This window comes from Pimephales promelas, chromosome 22 (genome assembly GCF_988280905.1).
Source record: "Pimephales promelas chromosome 22, fPimPro1.hap1.1, whole genome shotgun sequence".
NCBI lineage: Eukaryota > Metazoa > Chordata > Actinopteri > Cypriniformes > Leuciscidae > Pimephales > Pimephales promelas.
The window spans coordinates 3,667,208-3,693,950 of NC_142790.1; the positions used below are offsets into that span (position 1 = coordinate 3,667,208).

At 37.9% G+C, this 26,743-nt stretch overlaps 1 protein-coding gene across 11 annotated transcripts in view; it reads right to left on the reverse strand.

The window, feature by feature from the left end:
- The window catches only part of sugct (succinyl-CoA:glutarate-CoA transferase), a 339,439-nt gene that overhangs the window by 253,921 nt on the left and 58,775 nt on the right, over window positions 1-26,743 (reverse strand). For all 11 annotated transcript variants that reach the window (XR_016149389.1, XR_016149391.1, XR_016149390.1 and 8 more), the window contains one exon: window positions 11,714-11,809. Coding sequence is in view for 7 of the 11 variants with exons in the window: in XM_089125901.1 (XP_088982027.1) it covers window positions 11,714-11,809 (96 nt within the window). In the remaining 4 variants the exon portion in view is untranslated. The remainder of the gene's footprint in view (window positions 1-11,713; window positions 11,810-26,743) is intronic.

Sequence of the window (26,743 nt, forward strand, 5' to 3'; positions counted from 1 at the left end):
TCAAGAACCGCTATAAAACCAAAGAAATCTGTTACCTTAAAGGTGCATTGCGCAAGTTTTTGCAGAACTACGCCCCCTCTGGCGACAAGCGAAACTGCCACCAGAGGTGTGCACGCTTATGGACCACACACACACGCACGCTTGCACGAGCTGTTCATAACCAAAGGAGCGTCAGCCACACACATCTTTCGTTACAGTCATAATGTCTTCAGAGGTAATACAGTTATAAATCTGCAAGTCATTTTAAATATATGAAAGGAAAGCCATTTGAGTAAATTGCACGCTTATTTCCATCTATCTCCATGTTGAACTGTTTTATGTGCTTACTGTATCCACTTATGATTGTATTATTATGGAAACACGTTCATCAACAATATAAGTTATTACTTTGTGTAGGACCCGTTTGAGCCCTAGAGCAGACCGGAGATCTCTCCATTCGTTGAAAGCTTCCTGACGTCGACTCTCGTCTTATTCCGACGCCTGGCACTAGACAGAAGTTTTATTTTCTTGTCTTACGTGGAGTTTGCTTTGGGGTTTGGAATGAACTACAAGCCGGTCTCTTTGAATCCATCTTCTACTTTTGTGGAAAGTTGACTAAAGTTGTGTCGCTCGAGTTGTCTTCGCTGATACGGAGAATGGCGGCGAATACACAAACCTGCCAGACATAGCCAGGTGAGCGTGAACGCGCATGACGTCTCACCCAGTCTCAAACTCCGCCCCGAATCCCTCTGATTTATTTTACTGTACAGGATTATAGAGGCAATCTCAGAGAAGGGCTCATTCAGCCCATCAGGCGATTGGGTTAGAAAAACGGCTATTTTTAACATGAAATGTTGCGCAATGCACCTTTAAATTATTTGTTTATCTCTGTAAAGCTGCTTTTAAACAATCTACATTGTTAAAAGCACTATATAAATGAGGATTACATGACTTGACGTTCAGTATTCAGACAGCATTCGCGATGCTACTGTGAGTTTAACAGGACATTTCGAGACTCACACCTGTAAATAAATGGGTTTTCAATCCCAAAAACTGACATTGGGATCTTAGCCAAAGTGTAACAACGTGACTTTTACACAGTGGTCTCAAACTCACGGCCCATATTTTGTGGCCCCCTACACAAAAGCCATCACTAGGGCTGTACCTTTTCAAAAGAGAAAACTTTTGTCCATTTTAGGTACTAATATGTATATTTAGGTGCTAATATGGACATTTAGTTGCTAATATGTACATTTTAGGTACTATTATGTACATTTTAGGTGCTAACATGGACATTTCGGAGCTAATATCTACATTTTAGGTGCTAATTTGGACATTTTAGGTGCTATTATGTACATTTTAGGTGCTAATATGGACATTTTAGGTGCTATTATGTACATTTTATGAGCTAATATGGACCCTTTAGGTACTTTTGAAAAGGTACAGCCCCAGTGACAGCTTGTGCACCTTTTTCTCTGAGAGTGTAATTGACATTAAAGTTTAATGTTAGTGCGGCCCGTCGTTGCATGTGGCATTTTTTCTATAGGTTCGTGACAGCTTACGGTGGGTTTGTTGTCAATAGTTGTCACAGACACCCGCGAAGTACAAACAAGCGCCTACATTTGAAATAACGAACTTGAGCATGCAAAATATGTGACCGTGATATGTGTTCGACCAATCAGACCACAAGTTACTGGTAACTCGCGAGTGGCGTGTTGGAGACCCCTGCTCAAAAACAATGTGAGAATAATCATTTTGAGCTTGTAATGTGTGTCCAACAGATTGATAAGAAGGTTTGCTTTGTGCAAAGTCAGTAATTTGACTGAGACACTATACATGTGTAGAAAGAATTCAATAAGACAAGCAGACATGACGGCAAATATTTGTATTTCAAAAGCAATAATTTTTTTCTAAGTAAAATAAAAGACATTTAATATCATTAATGTGTTGTATAAAGAAAATAAAAAGGACATGAGCAAATATAAGTATCACAAAGATGTGTTATAAGGAAACACAAAGAAAGTGTGTAAAATGAACTTCAACTGTCAGAAGGACAGCTCTTGAAGAACCAATCATATACAGAAAGGAATGTTCAACTTCAGAGGAACAGTTCAGAAGAAACATTAATAATAAAGATTGATAAGATTGGTTCAGTTGTGCTCCTTTTTTGGAATCCTTGAATACTATTTTTGTGGAATACTTGATGCGGCCCGGCCTGACCCAGACTCTATCTCCAACGACCCCGAGTTAAGTTGAGTTTGAGACCCCTGTTTTAACTCCAGTGACAAAAAAAGAGAAATATATCTTTAATTATTCGTATTGACGAACTAATTTATTTTGCTCATTTGCAAACTTAAAAGAACTTGCACAAATGCTTGTTTTGAATGAAAGACAGTAAAGTCATCTGTTTACAGGCAATTTCACATGTCTTTTGTCAACAGTATATTCATCAATATTGTGGTAACCACACTTTCAATAATGTACAAATGTGATCTTAATATTGTCCTCATCACATAATCATTCACAAACATCAGTGGAGTCACTCCTTGACATTCTCCCAGTGTAATAAATCCATCAGCACTCGAAAACTTATTGTTGCGCAACTCAACTCTACAACTTTATAGTGGAGCAGCGAACAGGCCAAACATTCAGCACTTCAACACAAATATGGGAGCGATTAGGAGTTCTTTTGAAAACGACAAGGTAATTAAAACAAGATAGGCCCTTGTTCATCGTAAATCTTGCGTTTCACCACCCACCTTTGCTTCTTTTCTCATGCTGTTCTACAACCAGCGCTCACGATAGATGTGAGAGAGCTGAAGCGTAACCAACCTTTTAACTTTCAGACTTTTCAGCTAGAAAAATTAAGAAATGAGACGTCACCCGCTAAACAGGGAGATAAACGTTTCTTCAACGAGCGGAGGTCCATGTGGTTGGCCAATGGTGCCTTAAGGACTTTCTGAAAAAAGACCGTTCTTAGCGTCCCGCTGTGGGCGAAACGACACCCTAGCCATTCAAGACGTTCCACTGGTCGCCCCGCGTCAATAAAAACGAGCAAAATCAAACGGAGGACATTGTACGTCACACTGTGAACATCTGCCGACCAGAGCCGACGACTAATTCAGAAGCTGTCTTCAGTCTTCCTGTTTGATACGTGCTATATGATGCGATCTGAACGAGTGGCGTGAAAACGGGGTCTGATGTTTATCCCGGGACAGCTGTGAGAACATGAAAGGATGTAGCTCGTTAAACTTAAATGAAATAACTGAATTGCATTGAATGACAACAGAGGAATCATTTAAGAACTGCTTTGGTCTTAACCAAAAAGTAAACTGTTTTGACCAACTGATTTTTGTTCTTTAATATTATGACCACAAGACTTTATTCCTCTAGGGTCATGTTTGATTTGCTTGTGCTAGTTTTATTGCGGTGACTGTGCTGTATAGATGCCACATGTCAGTGTGATTAAAAAGAAACAAATATATATAAATAAAATAGCCAAACTCCCTTTGAAGAACTACACTACCCATAATCTTCACAAGAGGATCCACCAATCAGAGAAACGGAAATGACCACCACGCCAGCAAACATACAAGTAAACAGCTAAATGATGTTAGTCACTTTCCTACATTTTTAAAACTATAGCATTCAAAAGTTTGGTGAGATGTTTTTGAGAAGTATTTTCTGCTCAACAAGGCTGCAGTTATTTGGTAAAACCATTTTCTATTTTTATTAGGGCTGTCAAACGATTAATCGCGATTAATCGCATCCAAAATAAAAGTTTGTGTTTACATTATATATGTGGGTGCACTGTGTATAATTATATATATATATATATATATATATATATATACACACACACACATGCATGTATATTTAAGAAAAAAATACTTAAAATATTTATATTTATATATAAAATAAATTATATATAAATCTACAGTATATACATGAAAATATTTCTTAAATATATACAAGCATGTGTGTGTATTTATATATAGAAAATAATCATACACAATGTACCCACATATATTATGTAAACACAAACTTTTATTTTGTATGCGATTAATCGCTTGACAGCCCTAATTTTTATATATAATGAACTGTAATTTTTTCCTGAGTTCAAAGCTGAATTTTTAGCATCATTACTCCAGTCTTCAGTGTCACATGATCCTTCAGAAATCCCTCTAATATGATGATCTGATGCTCAAGAAACATTTATGATTATTATCAAAGTTGTTTCATATTTTCTTTATATCCTTGCTGAATAAAAGTATTATCACACCAAATCATAACATACTAAGGAGTTTTAATATCAACAATTCAATTGAAACTAGTAAAAATTTTCATTTTTGATATTTCTGATATCAATATTATTTCAGATATCTAAAATAACTTTCTTACTAGTAACAATCACATTCATGATTTAAGAAATGAACATTTTTCCTAGAAGCAATTGACTTTATGCCCAGCTGCACTACTTCCTGAACTTCAGCCAGCTCATTTGTTTCCTGTCTGCCATTATTGGACAAATTGATTGATTCAGGTGTGCCTGACCACAGTAGTCACGGCAACAATAATCAGACACACCTGAATTAATCAAGCTTGGCCAATAATGGCAGACAGGAAACAAAGGAGCTGGCTTAAGTTCAGGAAGTAGTGCAGCTGGGCATAAAGTCAATTGAATTGTTGATATCAAAAATAGACATTTCAACTAGTGACACAGTAACCATTGATATCAGGAATTTACATTTTTATTAGTAAAAATGTAATTATTGATATCAAAAATGATATTTCTACTAGTAAAAACTTGATTCTTGATATCAACAATTGATTTTGAATGGCAGCCTATGGTGACATTTCACTAGTGAAAATACAATTACAGATATCAGCAATTAAATTGTTGATATCAAGAATTCATATCCTGGAAATGAATAAAAGTTAAAACGGCTTGCCATAGGAAACCACCTTCCGACATGTCAACTCATATCAGTTAACCCTAATATTATTATTAAAGGGTAACTAAACCCCTGGTCAGAGCCTGACTCCACCCATTGGCAATATTTGAAAAATGCTGAAAAAGTGGGAGATAGAGGGGATGAAATAGATGCTAAAACACTCTATCCTGATCGTTTTCAATACTCGCAATTCCAATTCCTGACTCCCTACCGTGGTTTTGACGAAATAAGCTGGTTTTTACACCGTCGCTTGGAGCGTGGTGAGCTGAAACCTGAGTACGTCATGAAGTGCGGAACATCCAATAGGAAAATTCATCTGCAGTAGCCACCGTTCAACCTGAAGAGGGCAACACTAAGCCGTTTTTACACCATATATTGTAGAAATAAAACACTTTAAACAAATGTCAAAAAAGTTACTCGAATCAATGACTGGTTTTAATAAAGATCCATTCTTACAGATCATTAACTAAAAAAAGTTGGTTTAGGGTTTAGTTACTCTTTAAAAATATATATAAATATATTGCTGTCAAACGATTAATCGTGATTAATCGCATCCAAAATAAAAGTTTGTGTTTACATAATATATGTGGGTGCACTGTGTATAATTATTTTATATATGTAAATACACACACATGCTTGTATATATTTAAGAAATTTTTCATGTGTATACTGTATATAGATTTATATAGAATTTATATTAAATATATATTCTTTATATATATATATATATATATATATATATATACTATTTATATATAAAGAATATATATTTAATATAAATTCTATATAAATCTATATACAGTATACAGTCAAACGATTAATCGCGATTAATCGCATCCAAAATAAAAGTTTGTGTGTACATAATATATGTGGGTGCACTGTGTATAATTATTTTGTATATATATATATATATATATATATATATAATATGTTATTTATATATACAAAATAATTATACACAGTGCACCCACATATATTATGTACACACAAACTTTTATTTTGGATGCGATTAATCGCGATTAATCGTTTGACTGCCCTAATATGAATATTTCTTTTTATGTGTATGAGATGTGTGATCACTCTGACGGCATAATCTCATACGAGAATACGTGATGATGTTTTTATTAAACTAAATATAGAAGGAGTAAAAAAACAAATAAATTGGGTTACTTGTTCATGTACCAGCAGCAATATTTCTAAATAATCCACTTCACGGACACTGAGAGTGTGAATATAATATTTTCTTTGCTTCCATAGATTGCTGGCCTACTACGAGACGTGTGAGTTTCCTGACTTGACAGCTCTTGTTTCACTCCGTATGCATGTAGCCACCCTCATGTGCTTTAAAACTGAGCCGACTGCCATCTCAAATGAGGCTAATACTAACAACAACAATCACCACATGAGTACAAGCACCTCCAGAAAATAATTACACATTAAGCAGTTTATTTGTATTAATCACTTGGGTAAACAAACAGAAAAATCAACATTGTTAAATAAACTGAGTCTGTTTTCCTCCATGAGAGTGGATGAAGACGTGGCAGAGCGAACACAATCAATACCAGAGATGTCGTCATCCGACAAAAATTCAATCAAATTATCAACAACAAAAAAAAATCCTCCCCAAGAATAATTGTCAAAAACAAACAGCGGTTTGTATGTTTGTGTGCACTGGTCAAACGTATGCACCGGTCAAACAAATGTTTGCATGCACTGGTCAGTCTTTTCTAAAACATCGTTACTCACAGCAGAGGAGTGCTGGACCGACACACAGGCATAACATTGTGGCTTCGTTGCCATGTATTGACTCATCAGAGCAAACAAATGATAACGATAAATAAGCAATAAGGGCCTAAGATCAAAATTGTCTTTTTTACTTGAAAATTAAATTAAAGAGGCAATTTCATGCCCTTGTACGTCTTGATTTTGTTTTTGGGGTTCTCATGCTTGAATGATAAAAAAAAACACACAATTTAGACGGTACTGGTTTTCCGAAGACAGTTTGAGTTACAAGTCTTCTCACCCGACGTCTGTGAGTTCATGTTCATGATTCGAGCAGGACCAACATCTCTGTGTTTTATTACAGAAGAGGTAGTGTGTGTTTTCAGTGGGCGTTACAGAAGGTCATCGGCTGTGCATGTATGAAGTATATGCTTTTACTTGAGTTATTGATTTTAAATAGACTTCAAATGACTTTACAGAAGTGTCTGTTTATAATAAGCCCACATAAGTGAGCAGAGACTTAATGTACCTTAAGCCTAGTTTACACTACATGATTTTAAGCCTGATTTAAGCCCGATTTGCAAATCGCTGAGCTCGCAGACAAATCGCGGGGGATTAGCGGGCGATGAACGCTCTCCAATCTGTTAGTGAAAGAGCCAACAACGAATCAAAGACGCTCACCGAGCCCAGGATAAACATCTAGCATATCTACAGCTATCACCGGACTCAACACGTGATGTCATGAGCTACAGCCAATCAGAGCAAGGCATGGGTTGAGGTCAGTATTCGTCGCTGGGTATTGGCGCACGTGCTGTTTCGCGTCATTTCTGGTTCGTTTTATCGTGTGATTTTTCGTGACAAAACGTGGTTTGTAGACAAGATCGAATCGTTGGGTGACAGAGTTGTTGACAACTGGTGTAGTGCGTTACCTCCTGTTGCGGATCAATCACGTGTGTGTCGTGTGGTGTGAACAGCTCAACAACTCCTGATTTCACAGACAGCAATTCATGAGAACCGCACAGTTCAGCCCAACGTTTTAAAATCGTGTAGTGTTTACTAGGCTATTGAGACAAATTTAACAATTCGATTCGATTTCGATTCACAAGCTTGCAATTCGATTCGATTTCGATTACGATTCGATTCGATTCAATATCGATTATTTTGGATATCAGTTACAATAAATGGCAATTTTTCTCAAGGGAATCAAATCTCTTAAATGCTGTAAACTATGGTCTATAAATATAGTCTAGTTGTAGCCTACTAGGCGTCATTAGCCTAATATGAAGGTAATAATTAACTGTTTTGTAGCTATACAAACACTTAAATTACACTTTTATTTATTTTTATAATAAGAAGATTATATGAAATATAAACATTTAAATGGTGGCTGTCATAAAAACTTGCCAGATTTATTCAAATATGCATTAAATATTGAAGAATACTAACGAGTGTGGACTAACGAGTTTATGTGGGTTTTCTGAGGTAAATGTGACTATACATGACATTGATTACAAGCTGTTTAATTGACGTCTTTCCACGGTTGAAACGCTGATTGAGCGAATCAATGTGACATGATACGGATTTAGATAAGTTGTACTCTATCTTTAACACACTTTCAGATGCTCGTTCATGTTTATTTCGCACTGTGACGGGTATTATTAAGCAGGAAGAGAGATCAGCGCTGCTGCTTCTCTTGAGCTGAGCCAGAGCGATCTCACGCCACAGCGCCAAAACGGCAAAACGCTATTTATGTTTTTGAGTTTCTAAAGAAAATGGACGTAATTTGAAAATTGAGACTTTGTGTCATATCAATAGTAACAAAGGACAAAGATTATTGCGATTTGTTGGATGCGCGCAGCCGCGATACAATGTCTCATTCATAAAATGAAACAGGATGACTAATCGATTCTTGAGATTTAAGAATCGATATCGGTTTGTAAAAATGAGAATCGATTAATATCGAGAAATCGATATTTATTACCCAGCCCTAGTGTTTACCCGACACATGTTAAAACTGATATTAAAATAACTAGTATTCTTCGCCATTACTGCGATTTAGCTTTATTTATTAATTTTATAATGAAATGTTTTCTTCAAATACCATCCCTGTTGAAATGAAATGAAAGCATGCAGAAGATTGTTGTGCAAACGGTAGCTCATCTAGGTCAAAAAACACATGAGGAGAAGCGTTAGTATAATACGATATCGGCAATTAGGGCAATCGGTGGGATTCGTTTGAGTTAGCCAAAACGCAGTAGTTAATTTGCCCTGGAATTTTAACTGAGGTTGTGTGAGAAAAACATAGACTTCGAAAGTACGAAGTTAAAATACGTCTGAAACACAAATATCTCTAATGTCCCGCTGGAAAAACGAATCCGTCCGAGTAGGGCTATTGTTGCAGCTCCTCTCTTCCCAGTCGGTCAGTAACTCTCTGTTTAGTTCCCGTCTCTATGAAGCCCCTCTTTTTGAAGAGCACACTGTGCTCTGATTGGTCGGCTGCACAAGTATGTTGTGATTGGTCAAGCGTTTCAAACATGTTTGGGAAATGTCCCGCCCCTTACCAGAACTGTGAGTTTCAACACACTACTAACTAACTCAACCAGGCCTTGTTCCTTCATTTTGCATATGCCTTGGTCTGGAATTATTTAAATAAGAATATTATGACGTGTTCAAAACTCAAAACTACAATGGAGGTGTTTCAGGGAGTTTCAGGAAACAGTGCCTAATAATAATATTAACTCCCTTTGGAGTGACTTTGTGTTTTGTAAGTTTCTAATTGTGCGTTCACACCGGACGCAAATAGAGTGTCAGGCGCGAACGATTTCAATGTTAAGTCAATGCAAAGACGCGTTACACGCGTAAAAATTCCTGCAGGGCGCGAATGAGGCGTGGAGCGCGGCGCGGAAGACGCTCAATATGCCTCATTCGCGCGTCAAGTTCACGCGAATTGAGCGTCTGCCGCGTTAAGCGTGAATGATTTAGTTAGTGCCATTTGTGCATTCACGCGTTTGACGCGAATTCGCGTCTGTCGCCCGAGTTGAAAAAAATAAATGACAGCTAGATTAGGTGGATGAGGGTGATCCTCGCTCCGATGCGGGACAACAGGTCATCAAACTGGACGCGGGACAGGCGGAAGTACCGCTGACAGCGGCCGTCATCCAGGCGCAGCTCCTGGAGCGAGCAAATGGTGTAACTCGCCAAACGGTTCACCTCCGAAGGGTCCGGTGGACAAAAAAATGGGCCACGATGATCCCCACGTCGCTGTTCTAGCTCTCCAGAGCGAATACAGTGCGGTAAATCTCTCGATGAATGCTCGATCAACAAAAACAAAGATGGCCGCCAACGGGTTTCGGTTTTTTGACGCGCGAGACGTGCGTAAATTTCGCTTCAAACTTTTTATTTTACTCGCGTCAGGTTCGCTCTTGACACGCGAATTAACACAAAGTGGTCAAGCGTCAAACTAGGCTCGCCAGGCACGAATTTGACGTGCTATTCACGCCCGGTGTGAACGCACAGTTAACCTTTTTTCATGTTCAAAAAGCAACATTATATAAAAAGGTAAAAAAAAAGCACAATAGGTGCTATTTGAATTAAATTTAAAATTAGATGACTCCAGGGGCGTCACTAGGATTTTCATTTTAGGGGGGCTAAGTCCCCAATTAAGAAAAAAAACACTTTAGTTTAGGATCTAATGCTCACTATTAACCATTTTCATTAGCATGCAAAGGCAGGGTTTAAAAATCACTGTGGTCCTGAATGTGAGGTAGGTTAGTTAGAAGGGTTTTCAGGGTTTCCAAAAAGAACATTTTAATTTCTCTGATCTACAAATGTGTATTTTAAGATGTTTTGAAGTCCAAAAAAACATGTCAGTTCACAGCTGATTATGTCTCTCTCCTCATCAGCATCACCCTCTTTTTCACTTTGTTTTTATCTTGCCCTGTCTCTTCCCCTCCTAAAGCTGAGCTTTGACTGATATAGGCTTTTCATTTTTATCTCTCAGTGAAGAAAGTAAACATAGGGTCAACTGATTCAATTTTTTTCAGACGTGTTTATTTACTGAAAGCTACTAAAGCTAGGTAATTAAGTTTATTAAATGCATTCACTTTCGAAATCTGAATATGTATAGGCTACACATTCAGTATTGATCTTATGACTAATACAGGGCCGTAGACAGGGCTTTATAATCAAAGAGGTCCTAAATTTGAGGTTGGTAGGGGCTTCAAATTTTTTATTTCTCTGATATGTGCATTTCAAGACATTTAAAGACCAAAAAAAGTTTAAGAAATCGCTTTAAAACTATGTCAGTAGACTATTTGCTCTCTCCTCATCTCCATCACTCTTTCTTTTTTCCTCAGTCTCTTCATCCCTTTCTCTTCCCCTCCGAAGGCTGAGCTATTTTAATGTACCAAAGGCTACAATTTGTATTATATTCTCAATATGTATACATTCATTATTACTCTTGTGCCTAAAATGATGAAAACAGCTTTGTTAATGTTTCTTGTCCCCTCACAATAACAGTAAACTAATTATTACATTACACGTGTCACGTTACATAGGCCTATGTTCAGCTGGCGAATTTAGACAAAACTGGTAAACCGGTATATTAGTTTGCCTGAGTATTTTTTGTCATTCGTTTAACATTTATGACCTAAAAAATGTCAAATATGAAATTTAAAAAGTTTAGCTACTTACATAGGCTGCATCTTATCTCGAGTCTTATCACTGTTAAAATTTGTGAACATAAAGCCCGCCTACTTTGATTTGATTGGTCATCTCAAATATTCTGACATTGATGAGCAGTGACAGACCAATGAGGCTCATATGAACATACACACACACTGTCCTCTTCATTGAAGATGAAGAACGCGCTGAATCTGATTATAACAAGACTGAAGCGCCACTAAAAAGGGCCTAGGGAGCGACGCCCCGAATGACTCCATTTTTAATCTTTCAACATTTGCCATTGAGATATCATAGGCAGCAAAGATTCCTACAAAGCATTAAAACTTTAAGTTTATGTTATAAATGGGAGTATATGTGGAAATATTTAAAGGTACCTGATATGGGACAATGCTCCCATGGGCAGTTCCCCATCGCCTGGCCTCTAAACCAGCGTTGAGGTAGTTGGCAGCGATGTGAGTCAGACACGCAACCTGTAGACATATTGAAGGAGACAAAAGAAAATAAAGTTTTAAATCCTGAGAGCGGTCAGTAAGCTCATTATAGCCTGCTGTTCTGAGTGTTTTGATCTGTTTTCGTGACGCAGCAGTTCACGTAGCCGTGCCATAAAATGTCCCTGGAATCCACTGTTTGTTATTCTGGAAAACTAACCAACAAAAACTTTAAGAGATGGACTGATCAAACAAACATTTAAAAAAAAATCATTTATCATTTCAGATTCAGCAATCATCTCCTTTGCAACGTTTGAATAAAGCCGTTAACAAAAAAGGTGTTGGCTTTTTTACGACGCCCAGGTGACATCAGATCAGAAGCAATGCAGCTGAGACAATATTTTGCGACGTATAACAATGTACTGAGAGGACGCTGAGAATGTGAAGGGAGGTGGAGTATTTTGTCAGATCAAAGCACGTCGGTGATGATTTAACGGTCTCTGGACACGATGGTTGTGCGGCTCCAGACCGGCCGGACTGTCCTGCCGTACACCTTCAGTTCGACACATTTATCACTTCCAGCCAGTTTATTTCCATGACGTCTTGCACTGAGGCGTCTGTTTACCAAAACATTGGTTTCAGTGTTTAAACTGCAGGAAGCGATCTCATTTTTGTCCATGCGCAAGCATATAAAAATCATTTATTAGGTCAACACTAAATCACATCGGTGGCATTTCTTAAATCAGGTAATGCAATGGTGTGAATGTTTAGCTTGGGGCAGTTTTGATATGTTAATAAAACAGATATACTGTAAAGATCTAGAAGTAAGCTCATTTATTAGGTCTTGGACTGAACCAGAGACATGTGTAATGCGTACTTTACTTGAAGGGGTGTGCATAAGACTGACATGACACCTTCATAATCATGACATGACGTATGTTATGTTTAATGCATGTTTGTGACAACTGTCATTAAGTGTCATTCGCTCAGTTATGACATTTTTAATGCAAATATGACATTGTTTGAGATGTCTTTGTTATGACACCTTGACCTAAACCAATACATCATAACCTGTCAGTGTCTTTGTTATGACAACTTGACTTTACTAAGACAACACAACCTGTCATATACATGACATAGCAGATTAATGATCAAACTTAAGAAAGCACCTAGCTTTATTGGTTAACATTACATTAAACTGTCAGGTGGTTGGTTTTGACATTGGCTGTCATGAAGACATTATAACATTTTAATGACAAATTCAATTAAAGCTGCAAGCAGCATTTAGCGGGGTTCAAGCAGTTTAGGCCTTTAAGGCCTTTAAGCACAAAAGCATCAAAAGACATTAAGTTTTAAGATTCAATAATGGCAATTTACTATAGGGTATATATTGTTTTTAACATTTTTAACAGTTATAGCGCCACCTATAGTCCGATCTCCATGAAACTTTGCATGCTTGTTGAATATGCTTGTTATGACACATGTGCTCATCAATTTTTGTGAAGTTCTGACTTTTCCTTTAGGATTTATAGGCTTTTGGGTGCATTTTGTCATGCCCCCTTTTGTAAATGACCCTGTTATAGCAAAACAAATGACAAAGTTCAACTTTTTTTGATAATTATTGATCTAGAGAGTCCAAAGAATTGTCCTAGACTGGTCTGGTTCCGATAGTTGAGGACATGAAAAATATACAAATTAGAATTGAGTAATAATTAAATCAAATTATTCCTTAAAAGTTAACCATTTTAAATGAGTAAAGTTTACACCAAAACAAATTTATAAAAAAATATCTCACTAGATTAATTAAGAACTATTTAGTTGACAACACTGAAGACACCTGATGTTAACGAGCAGAATCACTGAAGGAGAAAACCGTCATTTTAAAACAAACCTAAAACAAACACCAATCACCATAACGGTCACTTAAATTTATGTTTGTTTGTTTTTTTGGTTGTTGTTGTTGTTGTAAGTTTTACTCATTTTAAATGGTTAACTTTCAACAAATTAATTTGATTAATTGTTACTCAATTCTAATTTGTTACATTTAATTAATAATATAGCTTGTAATCTGTTGCCACAATTTGTTTGATTAGATAAAGCATATTCATTTTTACAGTGCATGGCCTCATGACAGCCAATGTCAAAGCCAACCACATGACAGTTTAACTTAAATTTATGTCAAGTTGTCGTGACGAAGACACTGGCAGGTTATGATGTATTGGTTTATGTCAAGATGTCATAACAAAGACATCTTAATGTCATATTTGCATTCAAAATGTCATAACTGAGCGAATGATACTTAATGACAGTTGTCATAAACGTGCATAAACCCTACTTCATATTCAAGACATATGTCATGTCATGGTTATGAAGGTGTCGTGTCAGTTTTATGCACACCCCTTCAAGTAAAGCGTTACCAAAACTTGTCTTTAAAAATCAGGTGTTTTCTTGAGAAATAATTGTCATTATTGAGAATATATGCAATTATACCATGCACATAGACCCTTCATTAGTGCCACAGCCCCACTGAAGCAGGGTTGAGTCTGGTCAGTCTGGATTGGAGACCTGGGAAACCCAGTGTTATCTGTCTGGGTCCTAACGCCCCAGTATAGTGATGGGGACGCTACACCTTCAGAAGAGGCGGTAAACTGAGGTCCTGACTCTATGTGCTCATTAAAAAACCCACTGGCACATCTTCTAACACCAGAATATGACCCTGTAAGGACTCTTGTCTTGTAATAGTACCACAAAGTAGAACTAAAAGATTCAGTGATGCCGCTTTTAGCTGCTATGCTAACGAAGACAGCTGAAAATATATATAGTTTTAAATCTAAATTAAAAACATACTACTTTAGTCTCATCTGCCTGTATAATGCTTTTTATATTTTTTCTTTGTTTTTACTTATTTTATGCCTTAGTTAATCCTTATAAACTAATTTTACTGGTCTACTATCTATTGTTTGTGAATCACTTTGAACTGCATTGATTTGTTTGGAAAAAGTCCTAAATAAATAAAATTCGCTCGCTTGCTTGTAAAGAGTAGGGGTGTAACCTTGTGTCGTAGCCAAATTTCCTCCATTGGCCCTTATAAATGGCCTAAATAATCCCTCATCGCGCTCCGTGTGTGTTGCGAGTGCACTGACGCCGGTGTGTGTGGCTGTTGTCGCATTATCCGAGCGGATGCTCAGGAGAGATCCCTCATTTGATTGTAAAGTCCTTGCTTCCGCCCGCCCCTTCGTGCACCACAACCTTTTATTTTGTTGTGGCTTCAACAAATAATAATAAAAGAAAAAAAAATTCAACATAAACAATCAAACATAAGCTATGTCAACTCCAAGTATATACAAGATAAATGAACACTGTTTTTTTTTTGCTCATTGTTATACGGTTTTCAAATAACATGAATTCCCATTTTATTTCCCCCTTTTTTTAAATTCTCTGTTTTGACAGCACTTCACAAGGTGGCTACGCAGTGTTATTTGTCATTTAACACGTTATTTATAGTATTTATTCACATATTAACATTCATTTATTAATATTTAATCATATTTTTAATCATGAGCTTTTATTTTTATGTTCTTAGTTTTTATTTGTAAAGTTTTAGTAATCAACACAGTTTGTCATTTTATTAGCTATTAGTTTTTTTTTTATTTAAATTTGAAGTTTCGTAATTTTAGTACGTCAGCCTAAAGTTATTTTCAAGTCATTTTGTATTTATTTCAGCTTTATTTTTGTGAAAACAATTGTAAGTATTAGTTTTAGTTCACACTAACAACACTCCCAATGGCTTTATTATTGAATATGTATGTGCATAAATTAATTTTATGTATAAATTCAGCTGCTCTTCATTTTTATTTTTTGACAATTTTGACCATTTTGGTTTATTTCTTCCTCATTCAAGCAAATAGTGAACCGACTTGCGTTACAGGGACTGAACTCATGTTATTTCCCAGCAAACGTCTGCTGCCCCACAAACTTAACAACAACAACTCTATTCAACACTTCTACGCAACAGAGAGATAGAGCCAAGTACATACATGGATGAGTTGGTTTAATATCAAAGGCAAAAAAGCCAAGTAGCATGTTGTTACACTCATAGCACCTCGTGTGAAGTATTCACCACGGATCTTTAATTTAACCTGCTATAAACATTTACAGGGTAGCAAGAGGTCGCTGAATATCACTGTTCTCCAAATCTGCCACACACATGTTCTTCTAGCCATATATTTTCCAATTAAAACACAATATAATGAACTAAAGCGCATCTCGGTCTCCTCTCCTGGGCTCGGATCTTGTTCTTGGCACAGCATCTGAGAAAATGTGAAAACTTTTCAAGCTGTTTCACTCAAAACAAAAAATCGCCGATACTTCTGTCACCTTACTCTACACAGGCACTGTTTCATTAGATAAGAAAGTGCGTATTAATTCAATGTTATTAGTTCTAAAGCGTCTGTTTCACATTTCCGTCTTCACGTTGGCAATTGGACTTTTCAACAAACAACTGTTTATTTTCCGATTGACAGCCGAACTTATTAAGGACGGCAAAAAAACGAAAAAGTGGTGTTGATTGATGTATTTGTTTTCAATCAGTTGCAAACACAAATCACACTAATGCGATCCAGAAGGAAAAGTCTGAATGTGCACATTTCCCTGCTGCAGATTATGTGAAAATGATGCCGTATCGCATCTGCTGAGAGTACGACGTGTGCAATCAGCTTACTTATTGCATTAGGCCAAAGGAGCGGAGAAACAAACAGATTAAAACAAAAAACAAGGACGGAGAACCACGAGTTGGGCAGCTCATTCCAAGTGTAAGTTGTTGCTCATGGTTATTTGTGAAACATACAGGTCAAAGGTCAATGCCAATATGGCAGCCGTACTGTAGTGTAAGGATAGGTATTGACCAATTCATTTAATTCACAAGCTTGCTATTTGATTCATTCGTTTACTAGAGTTTTATTGACGTTTTTCCGCAGTTGAAACACTCTTTGAATGATTCCCACAGTACAGATCCCAGTTCCAGTTGTTTTTTTCTCCAGTAAATCTGGGAAGAATATCCCTGGATGATACGAAGTCCTGCTTTGAGTAACAGTACTGGGTCACAGATCACTGCTGTTACTGCGCCATAAAGAGGCCATCGTCGTTTTACATTGGATCTAACATTTATTCATTTAGCTGACGCTTTTATCCAAAGCGACTTCCAATTGCTATATATGTCAGAGGTCGCGCGCCTCTGGAGAAACTAGGGGTTAAGTGTCTTGCTCAGGGACACATTGGTGTCTCGCAGTGGATTCGAACCAGGGTCTCTCACACCAAAGGCATGTGTCTTATCCACTGCGCCATCACCACCCTCTATCTACAAGTAAGGACGAATATCTCCTGGGTCACATTGTGTTAAAGGGTTAGTTCACCCAAAAATGCCAATTCTGTCAGTATTTACTCACCCTCATGTTGTTCCAACCCCGTAAGACCTTCGTTCATCTTCGGAACACAAATTAAGATATTTAAGATATTAAGATCGCTCCTGCATACAGTCCATAGGCTTCTTGAGGGACTGGCTCTTGCTGTCCCCGAAAAGTCATTAAAGACATCGTTAAAATAGTCCAAGTGACTACAGGGGCTCAATCTTAAGTTTATCAAACGACGAGAACACTTTTGTGCGCAAAAAAACAACAAAAATAACGACTTTATTTCAACTATTCACTTCCTTCTCTATGAGCCTGTAAGTCAGTTAACGTAGTGTGATTGCGTAGAGCTACGTCACACGTAGGCTCACTATTGGCCGACGCTGGTCATGTGTGTGTGATGCGTGTGACGTACAATAACAGAAGCTTACGCTATTAAACTAGTAACCTGACTCGCGCAGAGGGAGAAATAAACGAATAGTTGAAATAAAGTCGTAATTTTTGTTTGTTTTTTTTTGCGCACAAAAGTGTTCTCGTCGTTTGATAAACTTAAGATTGAGCCCCTGTAGTCACTTGGACTATTTTAACGATGTCTTTAATGACTTTTCGAGGACAGCAAGAGCCAGTCCCTCAAGAAGCCTATGGACTGTATGCAGGAGCGATCTTAATATCTTAAATATCTTAATTTGTGTTCCGAAGATGAACGAAGGTCTTACGGGGTTGGAACAACATGAGGGTGAGTAAATACTGACAGAATTTTCATTTTTGGGTGAACTAACCCTTTAAGACACTGGGCCATTGGTTATTCCCGCTGAAAGTCTGAAGTTGTATATTTAATTCGCATAATGATGCCGTGAGATAAATAAACACTGGAATATCGTTCACTATTCCAGGTGGCGATCGACCATACACTGTAAAAAAAACAATATTGTTGGTTTAACTGAAAAAATGAAGTAACCTGGTTGCCTTAAAACTTTAAGAGATTGATTTAATAATCTGAAACTCAAAATATTATGTTAGGATTTACAAAGAGCTGAAATCGTCGATTTCCATCGGACCTACTCTTTGTCTTGTGTTTGTGGATTAACCCTCTTGGCACCAAAAGTCGAGTTTACTCGACAAGATGCGGCACTGAATAAAACGGCCGTTTTTGTCAAATTGGGTATCAAATTTCATTCGACCTCCCCTTCACTAGATGGCAGACATGTCATACTTCATCCCGACTCAAAAAAAACGTCATGCGTCCATACAAAATCGTCGAATTACAGCGCATTGAATCAGTGCGATCAAAAGCGGAGCTAGTGTGAGAGTGAGTCTCTCCAGAATCGCGGTGACAGTATTGTGGTGGAGACTTTGTCTATTATCACTGGGTACGTTAGACGAGGTCGAAGTATTCATAGTACAGATAGGGGTATGTGGTATGGGGGGCGTGGTTCAGCGCGGGGGAGGAGTCGAGCGGGAAGTAAGCGGGTCAAGTTCAAATGATAAACACCTGTCTGTGATTTCAGTGATTGGCGTTGGGAGAGTATTTAAGCGGGCCAGTTGGACGCATCAGACAGAGAGAGACTGGAGCTTGTGTGCCCGTGTGCTGAACTGGAGCTGTTCATTGATCCTGATCGGAATCTAAAGAAAGCTGTAAACAGTGGGGAGAGTGCTACGTCGAAGGAAGCTGTGAATCAGCGGGAAAGAGTTTGTTCTGTTGTGACTGAGTTATTGTGAAGTGTGCTGAGGAAAGATTATTACTTGTTTATCTAATAAAGCACACGAGCTCCAGTATTCGCCGGCCCCTTGTCTTCTTACATCACCCTCCTTGAACCGTACTACAGGGTATATTGTGCAATATACTGTAGCATACAGAAGGTGATGGACATTTTGGGGGGAAAGACGTGCTGCATTTTATTATTTAAACATGTGACTTTCAATGAAAATTCTATAATCCAAGATTGCTGCCACCATATGACGTCATAATATGCAAACTAGATGGGGAAATTTAATCCCTACATAAACTTTGGGTCATCCTTAATATTTCTCTAATTCACAGAAAGTATCCATCTTGTTTCACTTTTAAGATATAGTCTTTTGAAATGAAGATGTCAAAATCGAACGTTTTAGGCAAAAAACCTCTGGCGCCTAAAGGGTTAAAATTGGAAATGCTGTCCTCAGGCGTTTTTTCTCGCAGCTGTATGCACTTCCCTTGGATTAAATTTTAGATTTAGTGAGTGACTATGATCTTTTTCTTTGTTCACCCTACACTGTAAAAAAAAAAGTTCATGATTTGTTATCACAACGGTTTTTTTTTTCTGTCAAATCAACTTGATTTACGTGGTTCAGACTTCAGATAACATAATATTTTGAGTTTCAGATTATTAAATCAATCTCCTTCATTGTATTAACTAAATTTTTCAATTTCAATGAACTTAAAGTTAAGGCAACCAGGTTACTTCAGTTTTTCAGTTAAACCAACAATATTTTTTTTTTATAGTGTATGGTCGATCGCCACCTTGAATAGTGAACGATATTCCAGTGTTTATTTATCTCTCGCCATCATTATGCAAATTAAATACTGTATACAACTTCAGACTTTCTGCAAATGAACAATCGCTCTGAAACTCGGCACAAACCTACTATCTTCAGTCTCTCTCTAAGTCTTCTTACTCTGTGGAAGAGCAAGACAAAAACCGGTGGCTATAAAATCAGCAAGATCAGTAGTGAACAAAACATTCTCAAATAATCTGAATTTAATGTTTATTACCAAAACTTGGCACACTGAAACTGTTTAAACTGATCTAAACCCCTTTACAGAACTTCTTCCCATGAACTGTGGCTTTTTCAGCTGCCCTAGAAAGTTAAGGAAGGGTGGTGGATTTTTTTTTTTATCAAGTGAATGCTTTTATCAGTAGATAGTTATGACAGTTTTGAGGCTATGTTATGCAAAGTCGATCCTCATGTCCTCTGCTCATTGCATTGATATATAGACCACCAAACTCTAAAAGTGACTTTTTTAAGAGACTTCTCACAATATTTACCTGATATATTCTCAAGAAGAGAAAACCTTTTAATTGTTGGTGATTTCAATATACATTCAACTAATTTATGATTAATTTAAATAAATTTCTTGCATACAGCTCCTTTAGAGCTAAGCACAGTACTGAGTCTGCCCTATTAAAAGTGACAAATTATATTTTGTTATCAGTTGACTCTGGAAACTGTGCAGTCCTTGTTCTGTTGGATTTAAGCACAGCTTTTGACACTATGGACCATAGTATTTTGTTTAAAAGATTTAATAACAAGGTTAGCATCTGTGATACTGCCTTAGAGTGGTTTGAGTCGTATCTTTCAAATAGTAGTATATCTGTAGAAATTGGAGAATTTCTTCCCTTGCAGTGCCAATCACCTGTGGGGTGCCACAGGGTTCGATCCTGGGTCCAGTTTTATTTTCTCTTAACCTGCTTCCATTAGACTCTGGTAGTGATTTTTTTTTTCTTCCCTGCTAGCATATTTAGATGGATATTAGAGAATGGATGGATGAAATTTTTTTTCAGTTGAATGGAAACAAGACATGGGTCACCCTGTTTGGCTCCAAACCGCAGACTGACAAATACAGAGCTTTCAGTCAAACAATCAATCACTCTTAGGTTAAAAATCTGTGGTTTCTTTTTGAGTCCGACCTGAAGTTTGACAACCAAATAAATTCAGTGGTCAGGGCCAGCTTTTTCCAGCTAAAGTGACTTCGAAAGTTAAAGCACCTTCATACTTTTAGGGATTTGGAGACAGTTATTCAACGGTTTTATTTCCTCAAGACTTGATTACTGTAATGCCTTGTATGCTGGAATTAGTCAGTCATCACTCTCACGATTACAGATTGTCCAAAATGCTGCAGGTTGTTTCCTGACTAGGAAAAAAAAGAGGGAACATATCTCCCCTATCCAGGCCTCTTTCCATTGGCTCCCTGTGAAACAAAAAATAGATTTTAGGGGTTTAATTTACGCGTTTAAAGCTCTACATGGACTTGCCCCTATTTATGTATCAGAACTTTTAAGTTTTTATTCGCCTCAGAGATCACTTAGATCTTAATCTCAGCTGTTACTAAATGTCCCGAAAGCTCGTTTGAAAAAAGGAGGTCTTTTTCAGTCTATGCTCCAAAACTTTGTAACACTACCTCCCACACTAAACGTTTTTAAAGGGGTCATATAATGCCATTTTCACACAAGTTAATTTGATTCTTTAGGGTCTAAATGAAAAGTTTCTAATATACTTTAATTAAAAATTCTCCTTAGTATTGTAAAGAAAACACTAATTTTACCAGGTCAAAAGCAGCTGTTTTAAGCAGACCGTTTCACTGCATATGCCTTTAAATGATAATGAGCTTCGCTCGCCCCGCCCCTCTGTTCGGTTAAGTTTTGTTCATGCATTCAATGAAAACAGCAAAGACTAAAAGATCGATTCTTGAGATTTAAGAATCCTTATCGCTTCGTCAAAATCGAGAAATCGATATTGTCAATCCAGTCGTACAGTCAAAAAGAGCTTCATGGTATCAAACGCAACCATATAGAGACATCATATAATTGAGTTCAAGAATAATGATTTCCAAACAATCTAAGGTTTTCCCAGGACACAATATGCTGCCCATAAATACCAATGCTTGCATCTGGATTAAAGAAAACCGTGGTGTGGTTATCTAATGCCCTCAGTGCTTTTGCTATTTCAGAGAACCTATAAATTTGCTGTAGGGTTAGATTACTGCGACCACAAGACGATCAGTAAGGAATGTGCAAAAAGAGGGGGAATACTTATTTCTGCTAGCTTAGGGTCTACCACCGCAACCGTGACCCATCATCCTTTCAGCCCAAAGATAAGACATATGCATCCCATAAATTCCCACCAGCCACTCTGAATCTGATCTACATGAGGAAATCCAACACAAAATCCAGCACATCGAGCAGAGCCTAGACTTCTTTCTCCTGAAATTGGAAGCAATTAAAAGCGTATGAGAGGGTACGAATAAAGTTCCAAGAGAGAATGTACTTGAACCACAACAGACAATCACAAACAATTGGATTATTGGAAACATTGCTGGAAACCACATCCTTCGTTCACGCTGGTATCATTCAGGGGACGAGCGCTCTAACTTGTTAGCCCCGCTCAAAGGTTTTGCGGTATCATGTCAAAAACAAGAGTTGGACGTGTTGTGGATCTTCTAAATCATCTTTCCGGAAATCGAATGGGACGAGATGACCGACTTAAAATGCAGAGCAGGACAACAGATTTAACTCAGATGCCTGATTCTGAACCCTCTATTCATTTGCTAGGTTTATACAAAGTCCAAGGCTCTGTTCCAAAACAAACTGTCGTAGTCAGTACTTAAAGGCCTTTGAAAATGCCTTCTTTTGGCCATCAGGATCTAAAACTGCATTGCATGTATTGTTTGTGACAAGCTCACTAAAAAAAACAATTACCTGATGCAATACCAATGTGCAAAGATAAAATTAAAATGAATTATTTTACACAATTTGATTGTGTCAAGTACTTTTATGCATATCATATTGTTAGCTTAACACCATGCTAGTGTCAAACCAGGAGAGGCCCCTGTTGGTAGACGCCTTAACTAAATTTCAATCTTTTTCAATTGACCACCATTCAAAAATAGTGGTATTCTGACATTTTGGATTTATACTACAGTATGACCCCATTTGTGGTGCTAGAACAAACTTTATCATCCAACAGCTGGATTAACTGTAACTGAACTGTGCAGCTCTTTAAGTGATTTTCACATGATATTCCTTGTCTTGGTAGCTGTCTGTGCGGGCTCTGTTTTTTTAATGGTGATCTTTTGCACTTTATGGAAACCACTGTCGATTGTTGCTCTGATGTAATTTCGTTGTACTTGCAATGACAATATAATGATAATAATTTTCTTCCCCCATATACACTAACCTTCAAAGGTTTGGGGCCAGTAAGTGTTTATTATAAAAAATAATAATAAAAAAATGTTTCCAATTATCAAATAATCCTGAATCACGGTTTCCACAAAAATATGAAGTACCACAACAGTTTTCACCACTGATAATAATAATCATAAATGTTTCTTGAGCATCAGATCATCATATTAGAGTGATTTCTGAAGGATCATGTGACACTGAAGACTGGAGTAATGATGCTGAAAATTCAGCTTTGATTACAGGAATAAATTATTTTACAATATATACACACACATAGAAATAATTTTCCACAGTATTACAATTTTTACAGTATTTTTTATTTAAAAAGTGCAGCCTTGGTGAACATTAAATGTTTATTTAAAAAATAAAAACATTAAGAAATCTTACTGTCTCCAAATTTTTGAATGGTAGTGTAAATTGCAAGTATTATAATATAATATAATATAATATAATATACCGGTATTATTTTTTTTAACAAGAGCATGATCTCTTTTTGTGGGTCTTATTCCCCGTCAGCTGCTTTCAACGCCACGGCTCAGGATAGTTGCTAACGAATTTCCTGCATTTCGAGAGTGATTAGTCACAGGTAATTACGGCTCATCACGGCCAAAGACGGCACATTTCCGGCATACTTCCGGCAGGTCCTGCTTCACCCGAGTGAGCACATTGAAGAAGAATCCTAACGGATATCCTCCCTCCAACAAACAAAGCATGTTGCAGTGTTTCATTACCATAATTTTTGAGGATATAAAAAGTTTAGCGGCCAAACAGCAAACACCCTTTTGGCATAAAACAACAATTGTTGGGATTTACTAAAGACATTTTTGTCTTTAGTAAATTTGCATTGCAAGCCATGGACAGGGTTATTTTATTTATTTATTTATTTATTTATTTTTGCGGCTGAGCTCATTGCGTTGATCATTATAGAAATAATCGAGTTGTGTTTGTGTTCTTTAAAGGGGTGGTAAAGTATGATTTCACTTTTCTATTAGTTCCGTTAGTTCCGTCAACTTCCGTGTGTTCGCGCGATGTTATTGGTTACCTAGTAACAAATGTACGGTGGGCGAGAATGTTCCATCAACTTCCATGTGTTCGCGCAATGTTGTTGGTTACCTAGTAACGAACGTACGGTGGGCGAGAATGTTCCGTCAACTTCCATGTGTTCGCGCTATAGTGTTGGTTTCCTAGTAACGAACATACGGTGGGCGAGAATGTTCCATCAACTTCCATGTGTTCGCGCTATAGTGTTGGTTACCTAGTAACAAACGTACGGTGGGCGAGAATGTTCCATCAACTTCCATGTGTTCGCGCAATGTTGTTGGTTACCTAGTAACGAACGTACGGTGGGCGAGAATGTTCCGTCAACTTCCATGTGTTCGCGCTATAGTGTTGGTTTCCTAGTAACGAACATACGGTGGGCGAGAATGTTCCATCAACTTCCATGTGTTCGCGCTATAGTGTTGGTTACCTAGTAACAAACGTACGGTGGGCGAGAATGTTCCATCAACTTCCATGTGTTCGCGCTATAGTGTTGGTTTCCTAGTAACGAACATACGGTGGACGAGAATGTTCCATCAACTTCCGTGTGTTCGCGCTATAGTGTTGGTTACCTAGTAACAAACGTACGGTGGGCGAGAATGTTCCATCAACTTCCATGTGTTCGCGCAATGTTGTTGGTTACCTAGTAACGAACGTACGGTGGGCGAGAATGTTCCGTCAACTTCCATGTGTTCGTGCAATGTCGTTGGTTACCTAGTAACGAGCGTACGGTGGGCAAGAATGTTCCGTCAACTTCCGTGTGTTCACGCGATAGTGTTGCTTTCCTAGTAACGAACGTACGGTGGTCGAGAATGTTCCATCAACTTCCGTGTGTTCGCGCAATGTTGGTTACCTAGTAACGAACGCACGGTGGGCAAGAATGTTCCGTCAACTTCCGTGTGTTCGTGCGATAGTGATGGTTTCCTAGTTACGAACGTACGGTGGGCGAGAATGTTCCGTCAACTTCCGTGTGTTCGCGCGATATTGTTGGTTACCTAGTAACGAACGTACGGTGGGCGAGAATGTTCCGTCAACTTCTGTGTGTTCGCGCGATATTGTTGGTTACCTGTAACGAACGTACGGTGGGCGAGAATGTTCCGTCAACTTCCGTGTGTTCGCGCGATATTGTTGGTTACCTAGTAACGAACGTACGGTGGGCGAGAATGTTCCGTCAACTTCCGTGTGTTCGCGCGATATTGTTGGTTACCTAGTAACGAACGTACGGTGGGCGAGAATGTTCCGTCAACTTCCGTGTGTTCGCGCGATATTGTTGGTTACCTAGTAACGAACGTACGGTGGGCGAGAATGTTCCATCAACTTCCGTGAGTTTGCGCATCTATGTTGCCTAACGAATGTGATCTGGCCGAGAGATACGTGCTGGCAGCAGGAAACATCACTTTGTGTGCCTGCGCCTCGTATCCACAAGTTTCCGAGGGGCGCTCATGTAAAAAATAAAGTGGGTGAAACTTCCGGTGACGCGGCGGAAGTAGCATTCCAATGGTATTTTGTGTGTTAGTTAGCGAAGAGGCTAGCTGTTTTTCGGAGAATTATTTTACTATTTAAAGACGCAAATCTTTATGAGAGATGTCGTTACGGAGCTCAGGGACAACATGTGCTGTTCGCGGTTGTATGTATAACCGGACTAAACTAATTCAGTGGCTTAAACGTGATTGTTTTGAACATAAAACGAAATCACAGTGATCCTACCAACGACTGAAGTTTCCATCAACCTCCCAAAAGACAACGAATCATCCTGTGTACATTTGTTTAAAATCTTAATATTCTATAAACTCTCTCAGCATGTGTTTGGCTGTTCTGATGTTACAGCTAAACTCAGGATCAAAGCCTGAGTTGACAGAATACCAAATGTGCCAGTTAATGTATTCAAGTAGCACATTCATTTATAATTTTGAATAAACTCCAAAGCACAATGACTAGTGTGTATTTTTTATTTTAATTGTTTGTCAGCTCGCACAACTGTCTGTCAACATTCCTTGATCAGTACTGATTATTAATAATGTTTTTATAATACTCCCAATCAACTACTGCGGAGGGTAAAGGTAGTGTTATTTCACCCTTTTGAATTTCGTTGAGGTTGTGTTCCCACATCGTTAGCTAGTTTGGATCGCCATAACTTGAATGACTGTCAACTGTTGAATGAACGAGTGTCAAGCATGTCAAGTCGCGGTTTGTTTACTTCAAACCGGAAGTCGCGCCCACTTTTGACGCAAGGCCTCATGGGGCGTAGGAAACTTGTGGATACAACGTTATATATAAAGCTTGCAGGACAACTTGGTTGTCGTTGCCTTTTCAGCGTGAGAAATACACGGTGTGGCGTGTGAGCATGTGAACTGGATGAATTGCGTGTGTCTCACAGCCAATGCTTGAAACTTGAGAACCCTGCCCTTGTTCTACTAGCTTTTTTTTTTTTACAAAATAACCAAGGAACTACAACAAAAACCTTTATTTTGTAGAAAACACAGCGATCAAAATTAGAGAACCTTAACCATTCCAGCACAAAAGAAAGCATTACAACTTTTTTTGTCATTTGCCTTACAATTCTTAACTGTAACTGTCCAATTTATAAATAACAC